Source organism: Acanthisitta chloris, unplaced genomic scaffold (genome assembly GCF_000695815.1).
Source record: "Acanthisitta chloris isolate BGI_N310 unplaced genomic scaffold, ASM69581v1 scaffold34166, whole genome shotgun sequence".
Taxonomy (NCBI): domain Eukaryota; kingdom Metazoa; phylum Chordata; class Aves; order Passeriformes; family Acanthisittidae; genus Acanthisitta; species Acanthisitta chloris.
In genome coordinates, this window is record NW_008679284.1 from 20,412 (window position 1) to 45,272 (window position 24,861).

Below are 24,861 nucleotides of genomic sequence, written 5' to 3' on the forward strand. Positions count from 1 at the left end.
TAAAGTGGGCAAAAAGTCAGGAGTAGTTAAAGCTACTCCATTCCTCCTCAGAGGGGGAAGAGTTCTAGACGTCGCATTATCTCACCACACTGGTCATCTGCAGAACTGAGGCAGTGCAGTGAGCTGTGTGGCGTCTTTGCACATAGGGGATGGTGGTGAGACGGCACATTTCTTCCAGTTTAGAAGCATCACCTGAGCTCAGGACTGCTGGTCCAAGGCTGGACATAACCTGCTATCCCCAAAATGCCTGTTAACATGTCAAACAGGCACTATTTACGTTTTACAATAGTTTCCAGTTTTCCATGATCTGGCAAATACAGGAACTTGATCTTAAGTCATACACAAGTTTAAAGCATGTGTGGTATTTTGACCCAGGGTATAAGCTTTCCAGGGCTTGTTTTGTGTCAAATAGTGTGGTGATGGAGCATTGGAGTGGGCTGTAAAATCAAGATTAATTTCATGTTTATGTAAATCAAATTCGTTAGTCTCTTAATTCTGGTAATTTCCTGTGAAATGCTGTAGTTAACAGTGAAAAGAAGTTCCTGCACACTCATTGATTTGATTTTTCTTTTCATTGAAAAACTAATTGCATAGGTGGTTTATCCTTTCTTATGATGATCAAAGCAGCTTCAATAGCTGTGATAAAATTGACAAACCTAACATTGAAGCATGGAAGAATAGCTTGAGTGAGAAATGGAGCTGCATTTGTAGTAGAAGGGAAATTCTCTTTTCATCAAGATTAGAAAAGAAATTACCGGGAAAAAACCCTCCTTTGCTTATTTAGCAATAAAATCTACAGTGTGCTGCAGGCTCATGCCAAATATTTTTCTACTCATCATTACCACAAGAACCTAGTTTGATTTTTTGATTTTTTTTTTTTTAAAAGGTTCTCTTCTTAGATGCCTGACTCTTGATTTTCTTTCAGACCCTAACTGTAAACTAGAAGACAAGGTAGAAGATGGAGATGTGCTAGACTGTAAGAAAAGGCCGGATGAAGGGGAGGAGTTAGAAGAAGAAGCTGTGCACAGCTGTGACAGCTGCCTCCAGGTGTTTGAGTCACTGAGCGATATCACAGAACACAAGATTAATCAATGCCAACTGACAGGTAAACAATACTTATCACTTTGTTGCTTCATGCACTGTTCTATTTCTGATCCTCATCCTATGCTTCTGATCTCCCTCCTCCTTTCTCAGTTATTTCATTGGTGCACTTGAATGCTTGGGTGAGACCTTTATAAACAGATTTTGGCACAGGATTATACTGTAATTGGAGTTCTATAAATTTCTATAATACCAAAGGATATATATGTGACTGCTCTGTGTGTTTTCTAGATTCATATTGTACAGCTTTCCACACTTTGCTTATGCACATATTTTCCTACTCACTTGTGAATGCAGAGGGTATTTATAAATGGGGTTTAAGTGACATAATGTGACATAATGAATGAATTTGCACAATGGCATGTTGCAGATCTGGGCTGCATGTTATGTTAGTCTAATCTGTTAACTATAAATGACTGTACAGTAATGACTAACTGAAAGTTGAGAGGAATGAAGCAAATTCTTAGAGAGGGAAATAAAATCTCAGCTTCAGTCAAGGGGCAGAACTGAGTGCTGATCAAATACTACTGAATTGAGTAGAGCTGTGTGAATGGATCTGTAGCCAATCCAGATTCCTCTTTGAAATTATTGCAGATAGTCCCATCACTGAGAAAACGACATAAAATCTGCTGAAATAGTTTTGCCCTTTAAATGTAGTAGGTCTTTTGATGGTATGCACTGCAGGTCCGTACAGACCAACAGAAAGGTGTTCATATTTTTTATTAGATAGTACTATATTTTTAACCTCTACAGTGTAAAATGTCTTTATCATGTAGTGCAGTTATGTCAAAATTATTTCTTTATTATGGCTTTGTAAATAAGGGGAGACATCCTTTCCATTTGGGAATGCTTTGGAAAAGTGTGAGTGTGCTCATGTTTGGAGAGCTTTCTGAGTTAGTTTTGGTTTCAACAGATCCATAGGCTAAGCCCTGTCAGAATGGCATAAAAGTCAGGTAGCAGTACTGCTCTTGAGGACGAAGTGTGAAAAGATGGTGAGCAGAAGAGAAATAAATGGGCAGGAACAGAAGGAAAGTTGAGGAAGTAATGTGAATTTGTGGAATGGTTTTAATCATCCCATTCAAACTATGAAAGGTGAAAATCTGCTGCAGCAAGAAGTGTTTACTTTTATTAATATATAGCTTTGCCTTTTTTGCCTGTAAAATGTTTTTCTGACTTCAGATACAATCGGTTCTGTCATTTTCTAGTCACTCCTACAAACTTCTAGAATGTATTTGTCTACAGTGCTCATGGTTTCTGACAGTATGGATAGTCTCTCCTGACTTTAAATAGCTTAACGTTTTTCTCTCCTTTTCTTCATATCTCTCTTCTTTCTTTTACTCTTTCTGTGTTGAAAACTGAGTGACTTTAGCTTGTCTCTTCCTTCGCTCTTCCAGAAAGCACAACCCCTGCCCTGATCCCCTGGATCTCCCTCTTACTGTATCAGATCCCATTTATTAATCCCTCTTTCTTTTGCCTTGATGTTATACAGCAGTCTTTCCTTCCTGGTTAGTTAGTTGCTGCCCCCTTCTATGAAGTGTTTTCTCTGCTTTAAAGCTGCAAGCAGAATGCACTGAACAGTGCTTGCATAGTTGGGTTGAGAAACTGAAGAAAAGCTGGTGGGGGGAGCAGCAAGTAGGAAGGATCCTGGAGCACTGCTCCTGAACATAACAGTTCCTGCTAAGAGGTGTGTTGCTAAATGAGAGTGAAAATAAATATGCTGGGTTAGTCAACTTGGGGTGCACATGTGAAGGTAGGAATAAATGTATGGTGGCAGAGGATGGGGAAAGGAAAATGAATCTTGAAGGAAATTGTTTAAGTTCCTAAAAATACCTTTGCCTCTCTTTCAAGGAAACTTGTGATAGTGAATGGATAGACATCACACTGTTTGAAAGCTAATGAAGTGAACAAAAACCTAAACTGCACAGTCTTCTGGACTACGAAGTTGACAAAAAGCCAACTGTCCTCTGTTTCTAAATATAACTGACCTAAATACGCCCTTAGAGTTGAGAAAGGGGCCTGAATGGCATGGCTGGAGTTAAGGATTTCTTCTTGAGCAAAAAAACCCCTAAAGAGGTGGTTTGTGAGGTGAATTCAGAGCAGGGTCCTAAGGTGCATGTAGGACCTCACACTAAGAATACAACATTTAAGAAAACCTCATTGGCTTAGATTATTTTTTGTTCATCAGTGACAAACAGTTGTCAGACAAGCAGCTTACCTTTCTCTTCCGAGGCACAATATATATTTGACAAAAATTAAGTTTGCTTTTAGTATTTTAGGCAAGCTCCCTGGACTCGTCTGTCTCTTGGACTTCCACAAGTGCCTTTGGGTGCCATGCACAAAAGCTTTTGTTTTAAAGAAGGTGTCAGCAAAGAGGGCTAGTTGCACCTCCCTTTCTCATCACAGTGTTCTGATGTGACAGAGTGTTACGTAATTGCTCTGGTTGTCTCCTTTTGGAGGAGTCTCAGTGAAATTAGGAGACATCCTAAGGGGTCTACTGATACATCTACAAATATGTCTATCACTAAGTTGTTAATGAAAGGCAAGAGGTTTACCCAATTTACTTTTTTATACTCTGTTCTGTTATTTGGATCAACTGTGTTCTCTCTGAAGGAGGGCAGAGTGTATCATCTCTCTCCATGTAAGATTTTTCTGATCTGGGTGTCATCTCAGGTGCGGAGGTTACCTACAATATCCATTATGTAAAAACACCAGGGCTGTCAGCCTCTGAAGTTCACATTTGAGTTGTGAAGCCCTCCAACCCGAATTTTTCAGATGGCTGAGCCAGCTGTAGCTTGTCTGGATTTTACTGAGCTTCACTGAGGTGCTCTGTGAGATGCACAGGGAGCTGACTGCAAGAATTTATGAACTGCGTATGTTGATCCCATTGTACAGTCATTTTCCACCCAGTTATAATGGGTAAAATCAGCGATTATGTTGATAGAGCAAACAGATGGCAAAACAACGGCTTAAGACAACCCTTTAGTAAAACCCTGAATATGAAACACGAGATTTGAGTGTCATAGTGTCTTGACTGTGCCTAGTTCTACCAACCTTGTAACGCGCCTGAGAACGGAGCTTTCCAATTTAGGTTTTCAAATTGTTACTGGGGCTTCTAGTTTTTACATTTGAAAATGTTAGATGTGTTCCTCTGAAATTTTGACAGTGCAGTGGAAGGAGTAAAATTGCTTTATTGAATCTTCGTTCTGTACTCTTCAACCAAAGACAGGAATGGGGAGCAGGGAGATGGTTTATTAAATGGTGCTCCCAGTCTCTCAGTGTCAGTCACCCCCACCTATTCAGAGGATAGTGGAAGATGAGAGTTACTTACAACTCTGTGAGATTTAGCTCTCAGGATCTTGAATTGCTGTTCTCTTGCAGATTTTTTCAAAGGAGGAGAAAAAAATGTTCTCCCCAACTGGTTCCTTTCTGTAATCTGTTGTTTGAATTGAACTCATGTTCTTTTTCTAGAGGAGGGCATAGCTGCTCTTTTATCCTAATGTGTGCGCTATTGATCTTTTCAATTTGGGTCTGATCCAGTGTCCATTGAAGTCAATGAAAAGATTCCCATTGACTTCAATGGGGGATGGAACAGGGCCTTCATGAGCTATTTAGTAATATTTTTTGCTATCATCTGAAATTCTTGTACTGAAGCTTTCTCTGAAAAGGTGATGATTTATTTATGTTAATTGCTAACAATTCCTGTGATGTTTGTGGAATACAGACAATAGATAAACGGGGGAAAAAGTAAAAAAAAATCTTTGCAATACATGTAACCAAAGACAGATAAGATGCTGAACTATATTAATTCAGTCATTACAAAAGATTTGCAATAAAAATATGAATTTAATAGTGTTACTCTCTGATGTTAATTCCTTTCTCACTGTATTCTTCCTGCAACATTCCATTTAATAACTCAAGCAACTTGCACATTGTTATTCTCTATGTTGTGTGTATAAACAAAGGGCCCAATTAGCATGGCTATGAAGCTGATTGATTCCTTTCTAGTATATGTCAGTTTGGATCTCACTGTAGGAACACGAATGCAGGATCAAATGTGGTGCACTACTGATAAACCCTCAACTGCACCTTCTCTCCTTCTTCTGCCACCAGGAAAAGAAACTTAACCTTTTGCAATGCTGTTGTTAGGACACAGGTTGTCAGACACTTTCCCTAATTGTCTCCAGCTTGACTTACAGTATCTTTTCCCTGTGCAGTGCTTTGTGCTGTTATTTCACCTTTTAGTCCTCAGGGATCTTGCTTTATGACGTCTCCCATGTATTAAGTGATAACTTCCTCTCCACTGGCTAGTTTTGTATTCAGAAGTATTCAGTTCAATCTTGGTTCTCTTCAAGATCCTGTAGGTCACTTTGGTGTCAGAAATCCTGGCAATAACCACAGTAATACTAGAAAAAAGAGCATCAAACATGCAGTGAACATGCCAGTCTAGTTGGCTGAGTTGCACATAACTCAGCAGCAATGGACATGGTGCCACACATGACTGCCATCCTCCATCCAAATGTCTGTAGACCTAGTGCATGTTGCAGGACTTCCCTGCTAGCCCTGTTGACATCACAGACTGTAAAACTTGCCTGAAAGCAGTCTACTGAATCATATCCTGTCCTAGCTTCAAGGCTAAGGGTGTTCTGAGGCAAAAGATCTGAGGTATTTTTACACTGGGGGTATTTACTTTACCTTTAGGTGGTTAGGTAGACTTAGTTTTATGCTTTGGGCTCTAACTTAGTTCCAGAGCTCTTGACAGGTTGACTAAGTACGTCAGGTAGAGGTGATAGCCATTCCTGTTATCCCCTAAGCTGTTTCTGATGTTGAAGAGGTTGCTGGTTATAGTTGTGTGTCCCCTGCCAATGAAGAGATACAGTCCTGCCTTCTGGCCCTCCTCAGAGATTCCTCTCGCATGCCATCTGAAAATAGTTCCACCAGATGTATAGGGGGCTCCTTGTTCTTGGTAATGGTCTCCATCAGCACTGGAGTATCACAAGGCTGGAAACAACTAGCTAAGACAGTATTTCTGTGTTTCTAATTATGACCAAAATTAATTTTCAGGGATATCATCTTCCTGTGTGGTTGAGAAACACCTTCTTGCATGTCTAGAAATAACAGCTTGTGCTACCTAACAGCTTCACAGACAGCATGCCCCACATGTGATCATGGACTTACCAAACAGGAGGTAATAGAGATTCCACTGTAATGGTTTCCTTCTCTTGCCACTTTTCTCTTCCTCCTGGTGCCCAGGGATCTTTCATCTTTCTGAATAAGTTGGTAATGCCAGGACCATCTCCTTCACTAGAAGACTTGAAAACTTTCCAGGGGATTTTGACCCAAAGGATGTATGCTTTGCACAGCAAGACTGCAAGATAGGTCTTGTGAGCACTTGGTCTTATCATGCATTGATATCCTAGCTAGAATTGCTCTTCCTGCTAGCAGAAGAATCCTAAAGCTGGCCAAATATATTGCAGATCTTGCCATTATTTTTTCACTTTCCACTATCTGTGTAGAGAAAAGACACATGGCAAGAGCCTGTGGTCATTTCAGCAGTACAGAGAAAAATCTGAGCTTGATAAAAGTGCTTCTGAGGACAAGGACCTTAAGAAGTTAAATATATGATGCACCAAAAGCATATTCATCTGCCTCATTGCAGTTAGTGGCACACTGCCAAGCACTGTTTGCCAAGTACAGTTACTTCACTTGAGAGAGTCACCCTGTTTCTCTTGAGAGTTCCTGCACCAAGGACTGCATATGGATTTTACATTAAACAGTTATTGAATGAAAGACAAACAGTATTTGGACTGGGGACTTGAGCTCAGGCCTCTCTTTTTCCTTAGAGAACTTCCCAGTTGCTGTATTAGAGAGACATGCTTCTATTTTTCCATTTGCTTTGGACCACAAGCTTCTGACTTCTTTTCCTCAAAACAATATTCTCTTTGACAGACAGTGGAAAGCAGACCCTCACCTTCAGTTTCTTGCCCAGCCAACACACATGATAGTTCAATGTGCTTCTTTGAGTTTGCAAGTTGTAGACTCATAACCTTTCAGGATTATGTGGTCCAGGACCCATACCTGCAACTCCAAATCCTGGATATTTGGGGAAAAAGGGGAATAAGGTGGTAACTACATCCTCTGTCTCCAAAGATCATAACTTTGAATTTAAAGAGCAATCTAAAGCCTGTTACTGAACTTGGAGGGAAGATTTATATACATTACAAAATGGCCAGAATCTGCCATACAGTAGTTCATATGCAAAGCTGCATGCTCCTATGGTGGATAGATGAAGGTCTTATTAGTTGTGTTCTCAGATTTCCATATCAAAGTTCTGTGAAAGTACTTCTGTAGGTACCTTGGTACTGCTCAGATATGGAGAGAACGCGTATATGCTGGAGCTGGAAGCTGTGAAAGTAGACTGCATAGCCTTGTTCTTCAAACCCCTGTGCTTATCTTGAGAGACAGTAGATCCATGATGAACAGCCAGCATGGTCAAGGAGGCATAAACCCCGCCCCCTTTTGCTTGCAAACCATTAATCTCTGCTCTTGAGATTGTTAATCAGTCATAAAACCTGTAGATCTTCACCTCCTGGGTGTTTTAAAAGCAGCCTGTTGCACTTCCTGAGTTGTCTGTCACTGACCTCTTATAAATGAAAGCAGCTGATGGTCTGTAGCATGGATCTGTGATTCTTGACTTGGGGAGCTCCTGCAATAAGCCTATTTATGTGCATTAATTGTAAATACCAGAGCTCTTTTTCTGTTTGGAGCTGGGAGAGGAAGCAAGTGGTGTCTTCCAAGGGTGTTTGAGTGCTTCCTGCATATCTTTCATTGAAATTATTTTCCTCAATTTTGCTTCCTATTTTCCTCTTATTCTAGCCTGATTTTCTACCTTTAAACAAGGCCAGTGATTTTCTTAGCACGTACTGGCAAGGATAGTTTTGATTGGCTTATCTATTCAATGTGTCCATCAAGGACTTTACATCATGTAAACCTAAACTCCCAGCATAATGGCAAGATACTGGATCTGATCCAATGTCCCTGCACTGGTAAAGGCACTGTTGCCTCTCTGAGTACCATGGACAGAGGTACCTCCTTGCTGGCCCAGGAAGTCCTGAGCTGCTACAAGAACTGCTCAACTGGAGACTGTAGTTCTTTGATTGGCAAAGTGGTTTGGTGTAGGCAGCCCCAGTGCAGGGATTACCAGGTCTAGTTCTTGGTACAACTGTCTCTCTACTGTCTTTCACATTTAAATAATCTAGCATCATGTATGGGTCTCTCAGGGCTCATCTTGCAGCTGTCCATGCCTTACTGGGCAAATGGAGGATGGCAACAGTTTGTCTAAAGTGCTCTTACACACCTAAGGTATCCATTCCTGTCTGGAAGATGAATCCAGTCATACTGAGACTTGGCCATTGCACATGTAAACCAAGCTTTTGATTACTCTTACTCAAAGGTTCCCAAGTAAATACTCTTTCACTGAAGATATGAGTGAATATTGAGGGCAATGGTACACTGGTTTGCAGGATAAAAGACCTCATGTGTCTATCACCCCGCGTCTGTTTTAGAATCCTGCAATCATTATAGTTGGAAATGACCTCCAAGATCAAGTCCAACCTTTCACCAAACACCACCTTGTCAACTAAACCACAGCAGTAAGTGCCATGTTCAGTTCCTTCTTGAACATTTCCAGGGATGGTGACTCCACTGCTTCCTTGGGCAGCCCATTCCAATGCTTAAACACCCTTTCAGTGAAAAAGCTCTTCCGGTTGTCCAACCTGAACCTCCCTGGCACAGCTTGAGGCCATTTTCTCTTGTCCTCACTAGCCATCTGGGAGAAGAGACTGAGCTCCACCTTGCTACAACCTCAGTTGTAGAGTAAGGTCTCCCCTGAGAGAGGCAACATTTCATGTAAACAATATACCTTACTTCAGTGTCTTCTTCCCAAGTTATGCTTAGCAGTACGACTTACAGAAGTAGTCCTAGGCTATGTCTGTGTGGTAGAGAACATGTCTATGTGGTGCTTCTTGACATATGACTGTGGAAGCATCAACTGGGCATACTTGACATGCTGTTGTAGGTAAGTGCAATAGCATGAGGCAACATTTCATGTAAACAATATACCTTACTTCAGTGTCTTCTTCCCAAGTTATGCTTAGCAGTACGACTTACAGAAGTAGTCCTAGGCTATGTCTGTGTGGTAGAGAACATGTCTATGTGGTGCTTCTTGACATATGACTGTGGAAGCATCAACTGGGCATACTTGACATGCTGTTGTAGGTAAGTGCAATAGCATTAGGTTCTGGTAGAGGCCACAATAATGTTATAAATTGTTCATCTTCTGGCTTTGTGGATTCTAAGCTAGCTAGCTCTACGTCGTCATCCCTGTTTCCATGCACTGACTTGCCCAGCTCCCTAGCTTTTTCAGAGTTAGTTCAAGTGCCTTCCTGGCACTCTGTTGAAAATCTGCCTAGCCAGATCCAGAACTTTGCTTCATTACATTGACAGTCTGTTGTTCCATTTATTTATAGCCACTGCTGGGTGTTCTAAAGGTCAAGCCGTTTCCTCACAGAGCATTTCCAAATGGGCAGTACAGGGTTTCTCTCTGCATTACTGTTTGGCTACTGTGACTTTCCCATTGAATATTAACTTTGCTCTCGGAGTGTTCAAGTGACGTCTCCTGCCTGTTTCAGGAGAGGGTCCAATTTCTGAGATCTGCCAGGTGATGACATGAGGTAATCCACTGACCTTTATCAGGCATTCTGTGGAGGACGTAACTGCCAATGCACATTCCAGTTTTGGGAGAGCAGTACTATAATCGCTATTTGATCTATGCTGCTGAAATTCCTAATTCTTATTGTCCAAGGAAGATGGTTGCCTGCAGGGAAGGGAAGGGGGGGGCAGGGGGAATCATCAACACTGGCACATATGTGAAGAAGAAAAAATAGTCATTACTTACCCTATGATAACTATGTTCCTTCCAATTACTGTTATAATCAATATGGATCCTGTGGCCAAGCTTGTCTTGCTTTTCACAGTCCTCGGTAATACAGACTTTAAATTGTAAAGCTGCTGCTGAGACAGGGTCATAGCTACCCTGACCTTTACCCAGTACAATGGGAATTCATGTGTATGATTCTAATAGGCACACTATTAAAATAAAATAATGATTGTCTTGCATGTATGTATATGTATATACACCTACAGTCCATATTGACTACAGTGGTTCAGAGAATTGACTTCCATGGAGTAAATACCTGTTGTTTATTTTATGCTTCTATTTTACTGGAATATTTATAATATATTTTCAGTGTATTACAAAATGGGTCTTGTTGCCATGACAAATTAGTCTTTTTAAGTGGTGAATTTCCTGCACCTTCTAAAATAATTTTCTTGAAATACTTGCTGGTTTTATTATTGGTGCTTGCTTTAATTACCATTTAGAAATGAACGGAATGGGAGGTACAACAGATTATCATTACTTATATGTTCAGCAGTTAAATTCAGAGCTTGAAAACCAAATGTAACAAAATGCCCCACAGCTCTTTAACACTTTGCTTAATACAGTTGTAGAAAAACCTTAATTCATGTTTATACAATCAGCTGTAGAGTGTTAAGGCTTCCGGGCGATGTGGTAGTTCACTAATACACCACCTATATGAGCTCTCTTTATCCTTTCAAGCATCATCTGGAGGGTCTAAAAAAACCTGCTTTTTGTGAAAAAAGACAGTTGTGGGAGGAGAAACATCCTTAAAAACATTCTAGTCCCGGCCTGGTCTTGGCATAATGACCTGTCTGAGATAGTTGCAGTCAATTCTGCTGCCATACTGTGACTCTCCTAGTTAGAGGGAATTGGATTAAGACAAAGAGAAAGCACATCTTAATTCACCCAGGGTGTTCTGAGCTGTACCCCATGCGTTTTGAGAAAGACACCTTTTGTAATGAATATTCTGTTGTGGAAATCCACTGTGATGTTCACATAGAAATTTAGCCCTGACACAGGGTGCTTCACCTATGGAAAACTCTGGAACCTGCAGTCCCTTTGACTAAAGCTCCTCTGTCTTTTGCAAGATGCCAGATATGCCATTAATTCCAACTGTTCTTCCAAAACGACTGATAGTTGAGGCAAAATCTTTCTTAGTGTGAACCCTTAATTTTCCTAATTTTATATCCCTGTACTTGTACTAAGAGGCCATAGTCCTTAGCTGGGGATATCATTTGGGAATGCTGTAGTGTAACTGAGATCTATGACCTCTTAATAAGCATCAGGAGCAAGAGATCGGGATCATTCTACAACATGCCCTGGGGGTACTTTCCCTTCAAGAAGGCAAGCTGGAACTGTTCAACTTTTTTTCTTTCTTTCAGTTTTTTACCTTCAGGGTGAAATTGATCGATTTGAGATGATTATTCCATAATCTCTGAATTTTTCTCATCTACACTGCAATGGGAACTCCTTGAAGTTTAAAGGATTGAGTCTCTTGTGTGCACTGTGGAATGAACCCAAGGAGTTTATGGGGACAGCAGTCCTCTTAGAACAGATAGTGTAATTGTAGGCAAGTTTGGAACTGAAATACCAGGAGAATCTGTGAAGAGAAAAGAGTAAATTTGTTATTAAATTTGGCTGACTAAGTGTGATCACTTCTCTCAATGGATCCTTCATTTGGGATTTACTTTTGGGGGGAGAAAAGTGGGGGTTTCCCAGAAATGTGCATGTATTAAAGACATGGTAGAACTGAGATTTATCATAGTGAATTGAAGCCAACTAGAAAAGGTGAACTGGCGGTAGATTACTAAAAAACTCAAACTTGTCATGGATTTAATAATGACATGAAATGCTGGAACTTTATTTGTGAAATTTTGGGCTAGATTTACTCTTCTCAGTGTTATCAAAATCATGTTGTTATATATGTACAAGTAAAGTGATTTACTATTTTGCCTGTAAGAGTTCTGAAGCACATAAAATGCAGTAAATTATTTTGCCTTTATGTAAAAACAAGGAAAGTATGTTTTCAGGACAGGGAATGAACTGGAGCACTTAAAAATGTCTTTTGAAATAGAGTTCTACATAAGGTAGTACCACGGATTGGCACTTAGTCGATATGTATAATATATGGGAATTAGTTTTAAATGTCATAAAAATACCTGACACTGGTTTATTACCTCCCTCACCGTGACCAGAACTGGTGTCTCTCGTTTGTTTTACTGCTGGATCCCAGCAGGAAGTGCAGTCTAATGACTGAAGGAAGGTTGGGTGACTCATGCGGGGGAGGCTGGAGAAGGGTCAAGTTTTTCAAGTACTTTGCAAACCTTATACCAGCTGTAAAAGCAAAACACAGGGAAATGAAACGGCAGTTGCTAACTCACCTTTCTCTGACAAATGCAGGCTTCAGCATGAGTCCATAACACATCAGTTTTACCATTAATACATTAATTAACATCAATAATTTTTCATGTGTGTACTTATTTCTTATTGTTGCTATCTGACTTTAATACATGGCCAGGAGTGATGCTTGGATTTTTGCAAAACACTGAGCATATTCGATCTTTCCTGTAAATTCAGTTTCTAAGCAACACATGTTTGTCCTGAACTACTTTAATATGTCAATAACCATAGGTTTTTGTATGATTCTAATTATTCTTCTAAACTGCCTTTGAAATACTTAAAACAGGTTTAATATTTGCTTTTTTTGTCATGTTATGTTTAGAATATCCAGCATTACAGGGCAATCTTTTTTCACTAGGCGTCTGTGTAGCCTGACTGGAGAATGTTTTTCAATTTTTGTCTATAGGTTGTTGTCTGTAATCTTCGCTTCACTGAAACCAATGGAAAAGTCATTATTATGTTTGTTGAGGGCAGGATTTTTACTAGTGAGTTCAAATTCACATTCTGTTCCTCTCTCAGCATTCTTATCCTTGGCACTCTGATCTCTGCCTTTCCATCACTCCTTGTCATTTAAAACTAGTTAGTGCTTAACTAACTTATTTCCAAATAGCACTTTCCAAAGAAGTAACAGGCCATGGGATTAACCCTATAGCTGCAAACAGTTTCCTATGTCAGGTTAGTTCGAAAGTAGAAAAGCTTCCCCTGCCTGCCATGATACCAGGTGCTCCCGAAAGCAAGGGGAGCACCCTTGAAAAAATGGAAGAATGCAGTTTATCTTACTAAAATTAGATTCTGCCTCTTTTGTGACCCTCTCCACCAGCAACTGTCTTTGATTTTTATCTTGTGTTTTGGTGTACTTGCTACTGAGACTACTTTTCTGTCCTTGTCATCTTTATACTTTCCATTCTCTTACTGAGTGTTTCTGGAGTTGCACTTTTATTTCTACTGCCTTTTGCACTATCAGCAGGTCAGATATCCCTGCAGTTCTCCCTTTGGTTAAGAAGGGTGAAGATGATTTTCTGTAGTGCTGGAGTATCCCACTGCTTCTCTCCTTCTTGTATCTTCTCCCTCTTTCACTCAGCTTTTCTGCTATTTGTTTCCTTTCTGCCTCTGTGATCTCTAGAGTAGTGCTACCATTCCTATTGGGTACTTCAGCAAGAATAGCAGAGTGAAACTCACAAAATACTAAGTTTCATACTGCAGCCTCTGGTGGACTTGATGATGCTCTTTATAGGAACCAAGAACGTGGATGCCATCTCAGGCCTACAGCCCAACTTGTTATTTGCACAGTCATCCATTGCAATAATCTCATTCTTGATTTGATCACTTTTTGGTTGCTTTTATAAATGCTCCAGCTTTTGTATAATGTTGCTTTAGGACTATACCATAGTGGATACCACCAAATGTATCACAATTTCTCAAGTGATATGAACATTTACCCCTCATAGCACGGGGCAAAAATGTTTGGTATTCCACAGAGCATGTGGGTTTTTGTAATCTCAGTGCAGGCATAACTGGCCCTGACACATTGTCAGGTGAGTTTGTGAATACTGACTTGGCTTCATGAGAGGCATATAGCCTTTTCTATTGCATTTCAGTTATTGGACAGTGCCTGAAGTGCTTAAAAATTACTTGTGCAGTTCTCCTCTATGGGCATGGAAAGAGGCCCAATACAAATTAAAGGCTAAATTCTACCTATTGTAAAATTCATAGACTTGGATATGAAATCAAAGAGCATCTCTGTATGCTGTGAATCCCACAGATTTTTTAATACAGTGTTTTTGAAATCACACCTCAGTCAGTGGATCTGATGCTGTGAGTGTGGTGAAAGGGGCTAGCAGATGTAACTGATTAATAAATACATGCTCAGTGTGTCACAGTTGTTCTTTGCATGTGGGACAAACCTTATACTTGATATGCCTGTAAGAATTGCACAAGGCTTTTCATTCTCTATGCTCCAAACTATTTATCTACAATACCATGAAATGTAGCCAACTTTGAAAAGACAGAAGCTAACACCCATGAGACAGGAAATGGGCCAAAAATAATGTGGCAAGCCTTCTGCTCTTGTGAAAAATGCCACAGGATCTCGGCTGTCCACAAAAAGCACCACAGCTTTTAAGATGCCGAATGGGTGGATCATTCCACACATGCATTGTCAAAAAAATGGTTTATGCTTTGTTCATCAGGTGAGTAGTACTCATGGAAGTTCCATGTTTCAGAATGGTATGACTCTTCTTTGTTGCTCCTTCATTTCAGAGGTAACTGACAACAGAAGCTCTTTTACCATGCACAGAGGGAGGCTGGCCCTGATAATCCAGCTATAGCTGGAGAAGCTGTTCTGCATGCAGGGGCTGTCAGTCCCACACATTCTCAGTCACGGGGTTGAGGAAGCATCTCAGAGTAGTGTTTAACCCTGAAGTCGTATTTTGGCCCTCCCTTGTCTCCTTACCTCTGTTCTCTGGGAGCTTAGCACAATATTTTGACTTGTGAGCCCAGAGGGTTGACTGTGTGGCAGATGCTTAAGGTAATTATGGGCTTACTTATACATTTTGCTGTCAAATTACGTAATTTTCGATAGAGGGCATAATGTATGCTTTCTAATGCACACTCATTGAGGCTTGGGGTTCTGCCTCTTATTACATAGCTTAAAAATCAAACCACATGTTGTAACAGACCCCGATACAACTGCCATAAAATGGGTGCAGCATTTCAGCCTTTCCTTTCATAACATTCCAGGGTGTATAAATACAGGATGCTCTGTGGAAGAAAAGTTTGGATTAAAATCTTTTACTGTAATACGTGGAATGTGTCTACCAAACTGTGGAAGCTATTAGGAGTAGAGGAAACATGGCGTATTTAGGTCGTCAGTATGTTCTTAATGAATTGAGACACAAAATATTCATTCTTCCCCCAGCCAAGTGTAGTAAATGCGTTTTTTAATCCAAGTATTACTTGCCTAGTTTATAGATTTGTCAGCTATTCTCTTAACAGTGTAGTATATAGTTTTATCAGAACTATATGCCTGCTTCTGAGGAGAGGAAATGGGAAGAGCAGAGAACAACATTTTCTAAAAACAAACGAAAAAGAAAATTTAATTATTTTGCTATTGCCTAAAAATAAGTTTTCATTACAGTTGCAACTTCTGTCTGGCTCTAAGTTTTTCATTATAGTATCCCCTTTCTCCTTCGTTCTTATATATTGCTTAAAATGCTAGATGAAAGATTCTTCTTTCTTACTGCTTTTCAATAAGCAGTTAAATCAGATTTAAAGAAGAGTCATTGCTTGTTAATTGGATTGCATATTAGCTTTAGGGACATGGCTCCAATATAGAACTATGTAGTTGTCTTTCGTATCATAGCGTTTGCCTGTAAAGGTGTTGTATGTTAAAATTCCAGTATAATTATGTTGTATTATATTAAAAATATGCTTTGCAATTAGCATTTTTGGTAGCATTTCATCTATAAGAAACATGAGCAGTCTTTTTTTTAAATCATTACAAGAAACTGTCCATCCTTTCCAAAAAGTATCTATATGTGTACATGGATGGCTAGCCTACACTGGTGAAATGCTTCTAAAATAGAACATGGAATGTTATATTATCATGTAAGTAAAGACTGTAGCATTTCCCTTTTCCAGACCTTATGGGCATAATCAGGCACACTGTATTTTAAGAAACACTAAACCTGTTTGAGCAAAACGCCTGCAGGACTTCTGCCCCTATTTCTGTTTTGGTTTTTTTTTAATCATAGACCTGGCTCAGATTTATGTAGTTCATTTGAAGTTCATATAGTGAGTGCATTAATCATTCAAAGACAGAGAAATAGCGTTACTTTACCTTAAAATTTCCAACGCCAAAACTGATCTCATAAAATGAGTCTTCTTATGTTGTTTGGCATGATCCTTCTGTACCCACACTGCACTGTTTTCTATGAGCTAGAGCAGGAAGGAGGAAAGAATAAAATTCCTATTTCCAATCCAAGGCACACTTGGTGGCTTGTTTCCTCTTTGATGTTTAAAATTAGACCCATTCACTAAGCCTACTTTCTTACTAGTACCAGAAGTACCACTGTTTTCTCTAAACTGAGGAAGCATAAAGAAATTATTCCCAGACTGAAAGCCAGTAAACTTCAGGCTAGAATTTACCTTTACAGGTAAAGGTAAGTAATTTCACAGAATATTAACCTTCTTCACATTGCCTCATTGTTCAGGGCTGTGTCTTTCTAACTTCTTGTCTTCACTCCTCAGTCCATGTTAATTTTTAAAGTTTCTTACCCTTTTTCCTTTCTGTTTTATGTTTGCTGAGAATACAGAAGACACTTGTGCTAGTAGAAAGGGTTTGTGTGTTTGATCTGCTGGTCTTTTTAAAAAATAACTTATGAGTAGTAGAAATTTGACCATCAATTACTATTGTTTCTCACTTTCAGGACTTTTGTGTTGTGATTATTTGTCTGTCCTTTCAGAAGATTCATAAGTGAAAGAACAGAGATGATTATTCAATACAGATTTGAGGAAGAAAGTGAGGAAATGTTTCTACTTGATTGTTGACAGGAAAATTAGTGCAAGCCATTGCTTCCTCATGAAGATAATAGGTTTAAAGTCCGCTCATTTCTTCCATTGTTAAGCCATGAGCAGATTTTAAGCTATTTAAAATTTCTGATCCTGAAAAGCCAACCTACATGAAAGAGGTTCAGAGTGCATAGTTGAATATGGAGGGGACCAGGTGAGAGTAGATGAGTTAGACAAATTACTGTTACTTTTCAGAAGTACTCACTTACAGTCAGAATCCTCTGCTTTCTGTAGATAATTAGTAACTTCAGTGTTTTCATCCAGAGAAAGGCATACATTTTTTTTTTTCTTAATAATTTTGAACTTCCATTTTGCAATGACTGATGAAGAAATACTAAGTGTCTCTCTTAAATGCTGCCTGTCTGGGGTTTAACTCCCAATGTGACTGTACTTTTTTCCCTTAAGCCTTTGATATATTTATCCTCACAGTGTCTCAGAAAGGTTAGGAAGATCTAAGGATATTTACAAATTAAATCAAAAAATGAACTTAATTACTTAAGGTGAGATACATGTGCTTGCATCTGAGGTGGTGATCCTGAAGCACTCTCTTCCCCTAAAAGACACCTTTCTAGCACACTTAATGGTCTCTTGTCTCATGTGGGGCCCAGAGGTACCACTGTTTTCTCTAAGCTGAGGAAGCATAAATAATTTCAAGGCTGAAAAGCGGTAAACTTCAGACAAGAATTTAACTTTACGGGCAAAGGTAAGTCATTTCACGGAGTATTAACATTGTCCACGTTGCTTTGTTCTTTTGACCATCCCACAACATAATGTTTTACACCACTTCTTCCAGGCCATCAGTGAAGGAAACTTTGCATATGAAGTGAAATTGTATACCAGGGAATTGCTATTCAGGAATGCTCCACTTCCAGTTTTGGGGCATTAAGATGTACAGATGATTTTAAAAGAAAAAGTAACACATACAAAATACATAATGATAATTCTGCTTTGCCAGTTCGGATTGTTTTTTAAAAGCATCATGCGGTTAAAGTGCAGGAAACTGCTGCTGGAGATCCTCTTTTAGAGCTGTGAGAGACGGAGGATGTGAAGTAGAGGTTCTTTGTTCAGTGGTGTTGCATTTCTCACTGTTTTTTGCCCTTTTCCCCTTGGCTAAGGAGGGGAAAGAGGAATATATAGCACTTCAGGATGAAATTACTGGTACAATGCAGACCTTCTAATTTAATTAGAATCGTAAGCTAGGCTTTTCCTTATACTAGTTATTCCAGTTAATAGTGTTGCTGAGAAGCAAGTCATGGTGCATGCATATACTGCCAACTATTCCCACAACAGATTTCCATATAGTTGCAATACTGAACTGGTTTCCATATTGTCCTTTTTCCATGACAGTTTACACCATTGTATTTGGAATACAAAGTGAATTCTTGTGACTCTGAATTTAAGCTCTGTGGTACTTGACTGAGAAGTAAGATCTGAAGGTATAACATTTGCACCAACAGTGCTTTGCTACAAGTTTATATGTTGATTTAAAGTACTGAGTCCTATCCATCAAAACCTCTATTTCAGAAAATATTTTCTGGGAATCTTTCTTTATGAAAAGTACAGCAAGCTCTTACACAAATGGCTACTGTTCATAGAATTGTATTTGGAAGTGTGTGTCTTATTTGAACTGTCAAATATCTATCTCTGCAACTCCAAAGTAAAGGATGAGGCTTTAAAGATTAGAGAGCAACATCTGTTAACTCTGGCTATTTTGCATATCTATATACCATGTACATTTGTTGAAATGATTTGAAAATAGGTATGCATAAGAGTATAACAGACATTTAGTTTACTGTCCATAATGTGCTACTCATTGAAACAAGATTATGACTTGCAAGTGGATCTCCAGTCTAAGTAATTTTGCAGGTGTGTAAAATGTCTTCTCTGGAAGAAACAAAAGGATGGCAAATCTTGTTAAGTAAGGTGAAGTAGATAACATGATTGCTAAAATCTTTAATTGCTGAATAAATACCTTAATAGCTGAAAGGATGCAGAGGTGCCTGAGATCCATGTCTCTTTGCACTGACAGCTAACAAAATGGTCCTCTGTTCTTCCCACCCTCATCACTGCTCCAGTTTAATTTATGAAACTTACAGGATTTAAATATTGGCATGATAAACATGACCAGACAAAACAGTAAATAAGATTGTATCTCTGTGGGTTTAAGAGATGCTGAAAGCAGAACTAGCATCCAAAGTGAGGGAATAGAACTCTGGATTTCAATGTCATCACTTCAACATATTCACACAAAGATTAACCTTTTCTCTAAAAGTAGCAGTTAAGTATTACTGTGGCAGCCTTCTTCAGCCTTTTATTTGCTGCTGGTTATTGGTGTTTGCTAAAGCAAGTGAAGAAGTAAATACCTGAGGAAAGAGCCTTGTGCTTAGTGTAATAATCAGATTAATTTGGGAACCTAAGCTATATATTTTCAGAAACTCTTTATCCATAGTATGCATGTTTAGTGAAGTACGGGAAGGCTGAGCACAAGCAAATAATGGACATTCAGGCCCCTGTATTGCTGCGAATATCCAGACTTTTGCATTGTGGTCTGGGTATCAAAATGGAAAAGGCTGATTAAGACGAAAAGCTTATTGCATAGAATGGTGTAGAATGGATGTCAGTGTAAAGACCCTTGCAGTAGTGAGCAATAACTGTGTTGTGTCTGTATTGTATTGGTATAATGCAATGCAGATAGTTTAGCTCTCTAAGAAACAGAGTTGTATTCACTTTCAAGTAAACAACTTCTCTTTCTCAGGATGCTGCTTCAGTTCCAGGGCTGCCAATAACCCGAGTAACTTGGGTATGTTATGTTTGCTTTAATGCACAGCTTGGATGTGCCAAACCTCTGTATTTGATTTGCAAAGGACAGAAATGTAGTGTTTTCTGCTTAACTTAGTTGTTGATGTTGTATGTTGTCTCCATAGTGTGACAGTCCTTTCATAGAGTCAACTCTTTGAAATACAAATTTCTGTGGAAAACAGAAGTTTCACACCTGTGTCCTCTGAACTTGGCAGATGCTTGAATCCAAGTGACAGAGGCTTTCAATCACTGAAGGCAGTGTTGCAGTTTATTTCAAATGCATTGCTCATCCTGTAGAACTTGCCTGTTCACTATTGGCCTGCTGCAAGTTACAGGAGTGTACAGGTACCTTTCTGAACAGGGGAACAGATTTCTGTCTGTTAGCAGTACTTCTGTGTGTCACACCCTCATTACAATGTGTTTCATTTTATATTCCATTTTTCTTGTTAATTTCATCCTGTCAGTAGTTAAAACCAGGTAATTTGATCCAGGAATGATGTGAATCATCTATGGAGAATTGAAGCGTACAGAAATTTAACATGAGAGAGAGACCTGTCTTGCACCTGTTTTTCTGCACCAGTATACAGTGACCCTAGAGAAGTTAAACAAGGAATTTCTCTTGAAAGAGAAGGCAGAAATTCTGCATGATATTAAGGAGAAAAGAGCCTCAGGGAGGATCTTTCAATCACTGTGAAATGACAAAAGGCTTCAGAACTGCACAGTCCACTTTTAGTGTCATGTTGAAGAATGGAGAACACAGTTCAAGGGTGTGCTATTAGTATTACCAACCCAAACTTCAAGTGTGCATGTGATGGAAAGGGCCCTGCTGTAAACAGCTAGTTTATCTGCTGAGTGGTAGTAATATGAGAATACTAACAGGTCTTTTCTTGAGATCTTGTTAAAGATAAGGCTCAAAAAATTCTTCAGGAAATTGGAGTCATTGATTTATTTATCATTATTTTAAGGCTGGAGCACACCAACTGTTTTTTAAAAACAGAAAATTAAAGCAAAAGAGAATAGCCTGGTGAACTATAGGCACTGCTGCCATCTTTATTATTATCCTGTGCCTCGCTCAGGTGGTGTTCACAGTTACCTGGACTACTATCAGACTCATGCCTCGAGGACATCTACAGTGCTCATGAGACAGGGCTTTATAGAGCAGACTCACACAGCACTCTGCTTCAGAAATGAAGTGATTGCTGACCATGAGAAATGAAAAGGGAGCATTACATTAATTCCCACTGCAAATGTGATCTGGACCAACAAGCTGTAACCTGCGCTGACAAGAAAATTAGCCTTGCAACTGTATTTTAAGGGAGAAAAGCATTTTTGGGTAGAGATGTGAGGCACTTTCTCTTTGGAAGTGTAGGGGATTGTCTTGTTATCAGGGACAGGATGAAGCTCTGGAGTGGGAAACCATAGAATGGTTCTAGTTAACAACTTTTTGAGGCATCCATGTGTCATTCATCAAACTTGCCTTTTGTCTGTCTGAAAGCAGAATAAACAAAGGAGATGGTCTCCTACATAGTTCTTCTCAGTGAAGTAGATAATCTTGGTTCACTGAGCAGAATATAAAAACAAGCCATTCTCGATGGCATTATGCCATAACAAATGCTTGATTTTGAATGTCTGAGGAGAGCATGCCCCCCCAAAAGCCACAGTCCGAGTGTGACACCTGCAGCTTTCATGACTGAAGAGGCTGAGAAAAATGTTTTAAGGGAGGAAGTCTTGATGGCATGTCAAGGTAGGCGTTTAGACTGTCACGACGAAAAGCCCTGTATGAGAACAAATAAATACATGAACTTGTTTTTTCAGTTTATAAAACTGTGTTTGCCAGGGTTCGTAAAAATGGGAGCGGTAATTAGGATCAGTATGCAAATGCTATTTAAACTCTCCACAATTATTTCCTACCTTAACTATAGCTTTCTTCCCTATTTTCTTTCCTTCTCTAGCACATTTCAGCCAAAACACAACCCACACTAAATTGGCCCTGCAGCATCAAAGCTGACAAATCTAAACTGTGCTGAAATAAGAGAAACAGAATTCTTGCTGTTGGAAATTTTATAGAAGGCACCTGCCAGCTTTTCAGGAGCTAACCAGAGGAGTGTTCTTTGAGTAAAGCACCTCAGGAAACCTGTCCTCTGTCGTGTAAAGGCTCCAGGTTAAGTAAGATTAGTGGATAAGAGCAGCACTGTAAAGGATGTCTGAAAGGAGTCTGAGGGTCAAAGTGGATGACAAAACGAGCAATGATGTTCCTATATAAAACTGTATTCAATAATGGCATTTCTGCATCTTTCATCAACTGAAGTTTTGAAATGCTCTAAAGATGAAATTCTGTAGAAGAATATAAAGGTAATCTATACTTCAATCTGTAGATCCAACCATGAGAGCCACTGACATCACACCAAATGGTTGTTTGGCTATTGTTTTTATCAGGACCATAGCACACCAGCACAGAATTCAGGCGTGTTTGCCCTTGTGGAAAGAGTCTGTGTGGTTTTTCTGTGCCTCGATGAACTAATGGTGATTCACTGCCAGTACACTGGTCTGGGTGTTGGATGACCCATATACACCTAAATCTCAGTCTTGGCGAACTACACATAAATCATTCAGTGTCATTGACAGAAATCAGAAGAATGTGATTCTACCAGCCATTTCTTCATATACACAGTCACCAGGAAGGGTGATGTCAGGAAATTTTGTGGCACCCCACAACAAAAGGCTCTTGGATGTAGAAGCAGTAGTCATCTTAGGAGGACAACAATACATGGAGTCACTGCATGACTCCATACATTATTTCCTCTGTGCCTATGGGACCACAGATGAGTCAGCAATAGTTCATGGTTTGCAGTAACAAAAGTAGCTGACAATTGTAACAAAATCAGTATGGATACTTGGTTCTCATCCAGGGCCAGCGGGAGGTTCTCCACCAACAAAGCCAATGCAGTCTAGTCTATCAGGACATCTGTTGCTTATGAGGGGAGTATTGTAAACAAAGAACAGCCCTTTCTTCTTGTTTTATCTGCTCATTAACAATGTGATGCCTTGTGAACCATAAACATACAGTGTGTGTTAGTTACTGGCTTTGGTGCTGATTATAGTGTTGTCAGATAGCAAGCCACCTCTTTTCAGATATTTACAGCATTGTTGCAGGAACACAGGTCAGGAGTGGACCTGCATCACTGAGGTGACCAACTGTCTTAGTGTATGATACCGCTGGTGGCTGGCATTGAAACTCCATAGTTCTGAAATACCTCTCTCATGCTGAAACCTGTAAAGCTTATACTGAGAGACAAAAAGCCCCAACTGTACTATGCCAGAGGGAAAACACAGGAGAGACTGAGGCTGTTACCAAAATGTCCTTGCAGAGGCAGGATATTTAAAAAATAAAAATTCCAAAAGATCACGAGAAGCAGATGATGCCACAATGCAGAGGAAAGGTGTCTCCCACCTGGTGGAAAAAATGTGTTCCTGAACTCCTTATTGTGTGACTGGTTTAACCCTCTGAGTGTGGGGGAACACTACTACCAGGCACTCAGGGCAAGAGGAGAGTTTTCCTCCCACAGTTAGGCAAATAGTGACCAATCTTTGTAAGAAGATGAGGGAAAAGCCTCGTAAGTCAAGTTGTGCATCAAAGGGAAGGATTAAATCCTTCTTGGTTTTGCCAGGTGACCAGTTAACTCCCTGAATCATAGAAAAGAGTGGAGGGACGAACAAGAACAAGTCACTTTTCAAGCCCCATCTCAACTCTTGTGCCCAGTCAGGAGAGAAGATCCTACATTTTTCACTATCCCTCTTTCTCCTCCAGATGAATTCAGCTAGATGAGCAGAATAAGCATAGTCTTAGGGATTTTATTGTTAGGCATTTGTAGGCGATAGGACCAAATCTCTCTAGAGTTTCATTGTGATTTCAGACCTAGTTCTTCACCGAGTTCCTTTGAAAAACCCTGTTTCTGTTTCATTGCTCCCTTTTACTTGGCATTTGGTACCTGGGTTTTCCTGTGATTTACATAATTACTTGAAAGCAAACAGCACCATAGTCTTCAGGGGGTTAAATGTTCAGTGTTTGTGTATGAGTCCCTTTGACCCCAGTAAGACTTCTGCTCCTGCAAGAGTAGGGAGTACAGCCTTGTCTCTGGCAGCCCTCAGGCAGTAGTTAGGATTTGTTCTAATTAATGGAGTCTCTAGTAGGAATTATTCTGCATTTCCCAAATACGTAACCAATGAGTTCTTCTGTTAGTTCGTTTTTCTGCTTTAACAGGGCTTTCAGACATTTCCTCTAGGCTTTCAGAGGAGAAGTTGTTTTGAGTGCATTATTCAGTATTTTAGGCTGTGCTCATCATTGCATTCTTTCTAATCAAAGCACCTTTTTGGTTATTGTGTATACTCACAAACTACAGACAGCATGCGCTACATAGATTCGGCTGCTTTTCCATAGCCACTCTGAAAATTGTAAGCAAAATTGCTTTTCATTTTGCCTGACAGCTAGTTTTAATTTCATTCATCATTTTATCAGATTACATAACGTTTCTGTTGTCTGCATCTGTCTTCTGACTGCTTTCTTCTCTCTTCCTTTTCTCCCCTATTATGTTTATGCTGAAAATATGAAAACAACAATAAAAGAGACCAATAATAGCTTCTTGCAGTAAAAAGGCTTATTAAAAGGATATTTTCTGCCTGGGTGAAAAAATTCCTTGAAAATATCATAAATACTTTATAACACACGGAGCTACACTTTTATTGTCTTCAGAACTTGATGGTCTAGATAAGCCATTAAAAAAAACCCAAAAACACAAGCCAAACAAAAAATGTCACATTTAAAAAAAATAATTAGGTGAGTTTTCTTTGCAGTCCAGTTAGGCAGATTCCAGATGAAATATCAAAAAGGGATTAAGTAACCATAGAGTGGGTGAGAGCTTTTCAAATCAGTCTGATGACAAAGCAGGTACACTTTCATTTTGTAGAAAAATTGCTAATGCTGTAACATCCAACGGGCTTGGTTTTATTACATGTTT

General features: G+C 39.5%; 1 protein-coding gene across 1 annotated transcript in view; it reads left to right on the forward strand.

Annotated features, from left to right (window-relative positions):
* ZNF521 (zinc finger protein 521) overlaps positions 1-24,861 on the forward strand; it is a 226,448-nt gene that overhangs the window by 17,943 nt on the left and 183,644 nt on the right. The window contains exon 4 of the mRNA XM_009077235.1: positions 926-1,105. Coding sequence (XP_009075483.1) covers positions 926-1,105 — 180 coding nt within the window. The remainder of the gene's footprint in view (positions 1-925; positions 1,106-24,861) is intronic.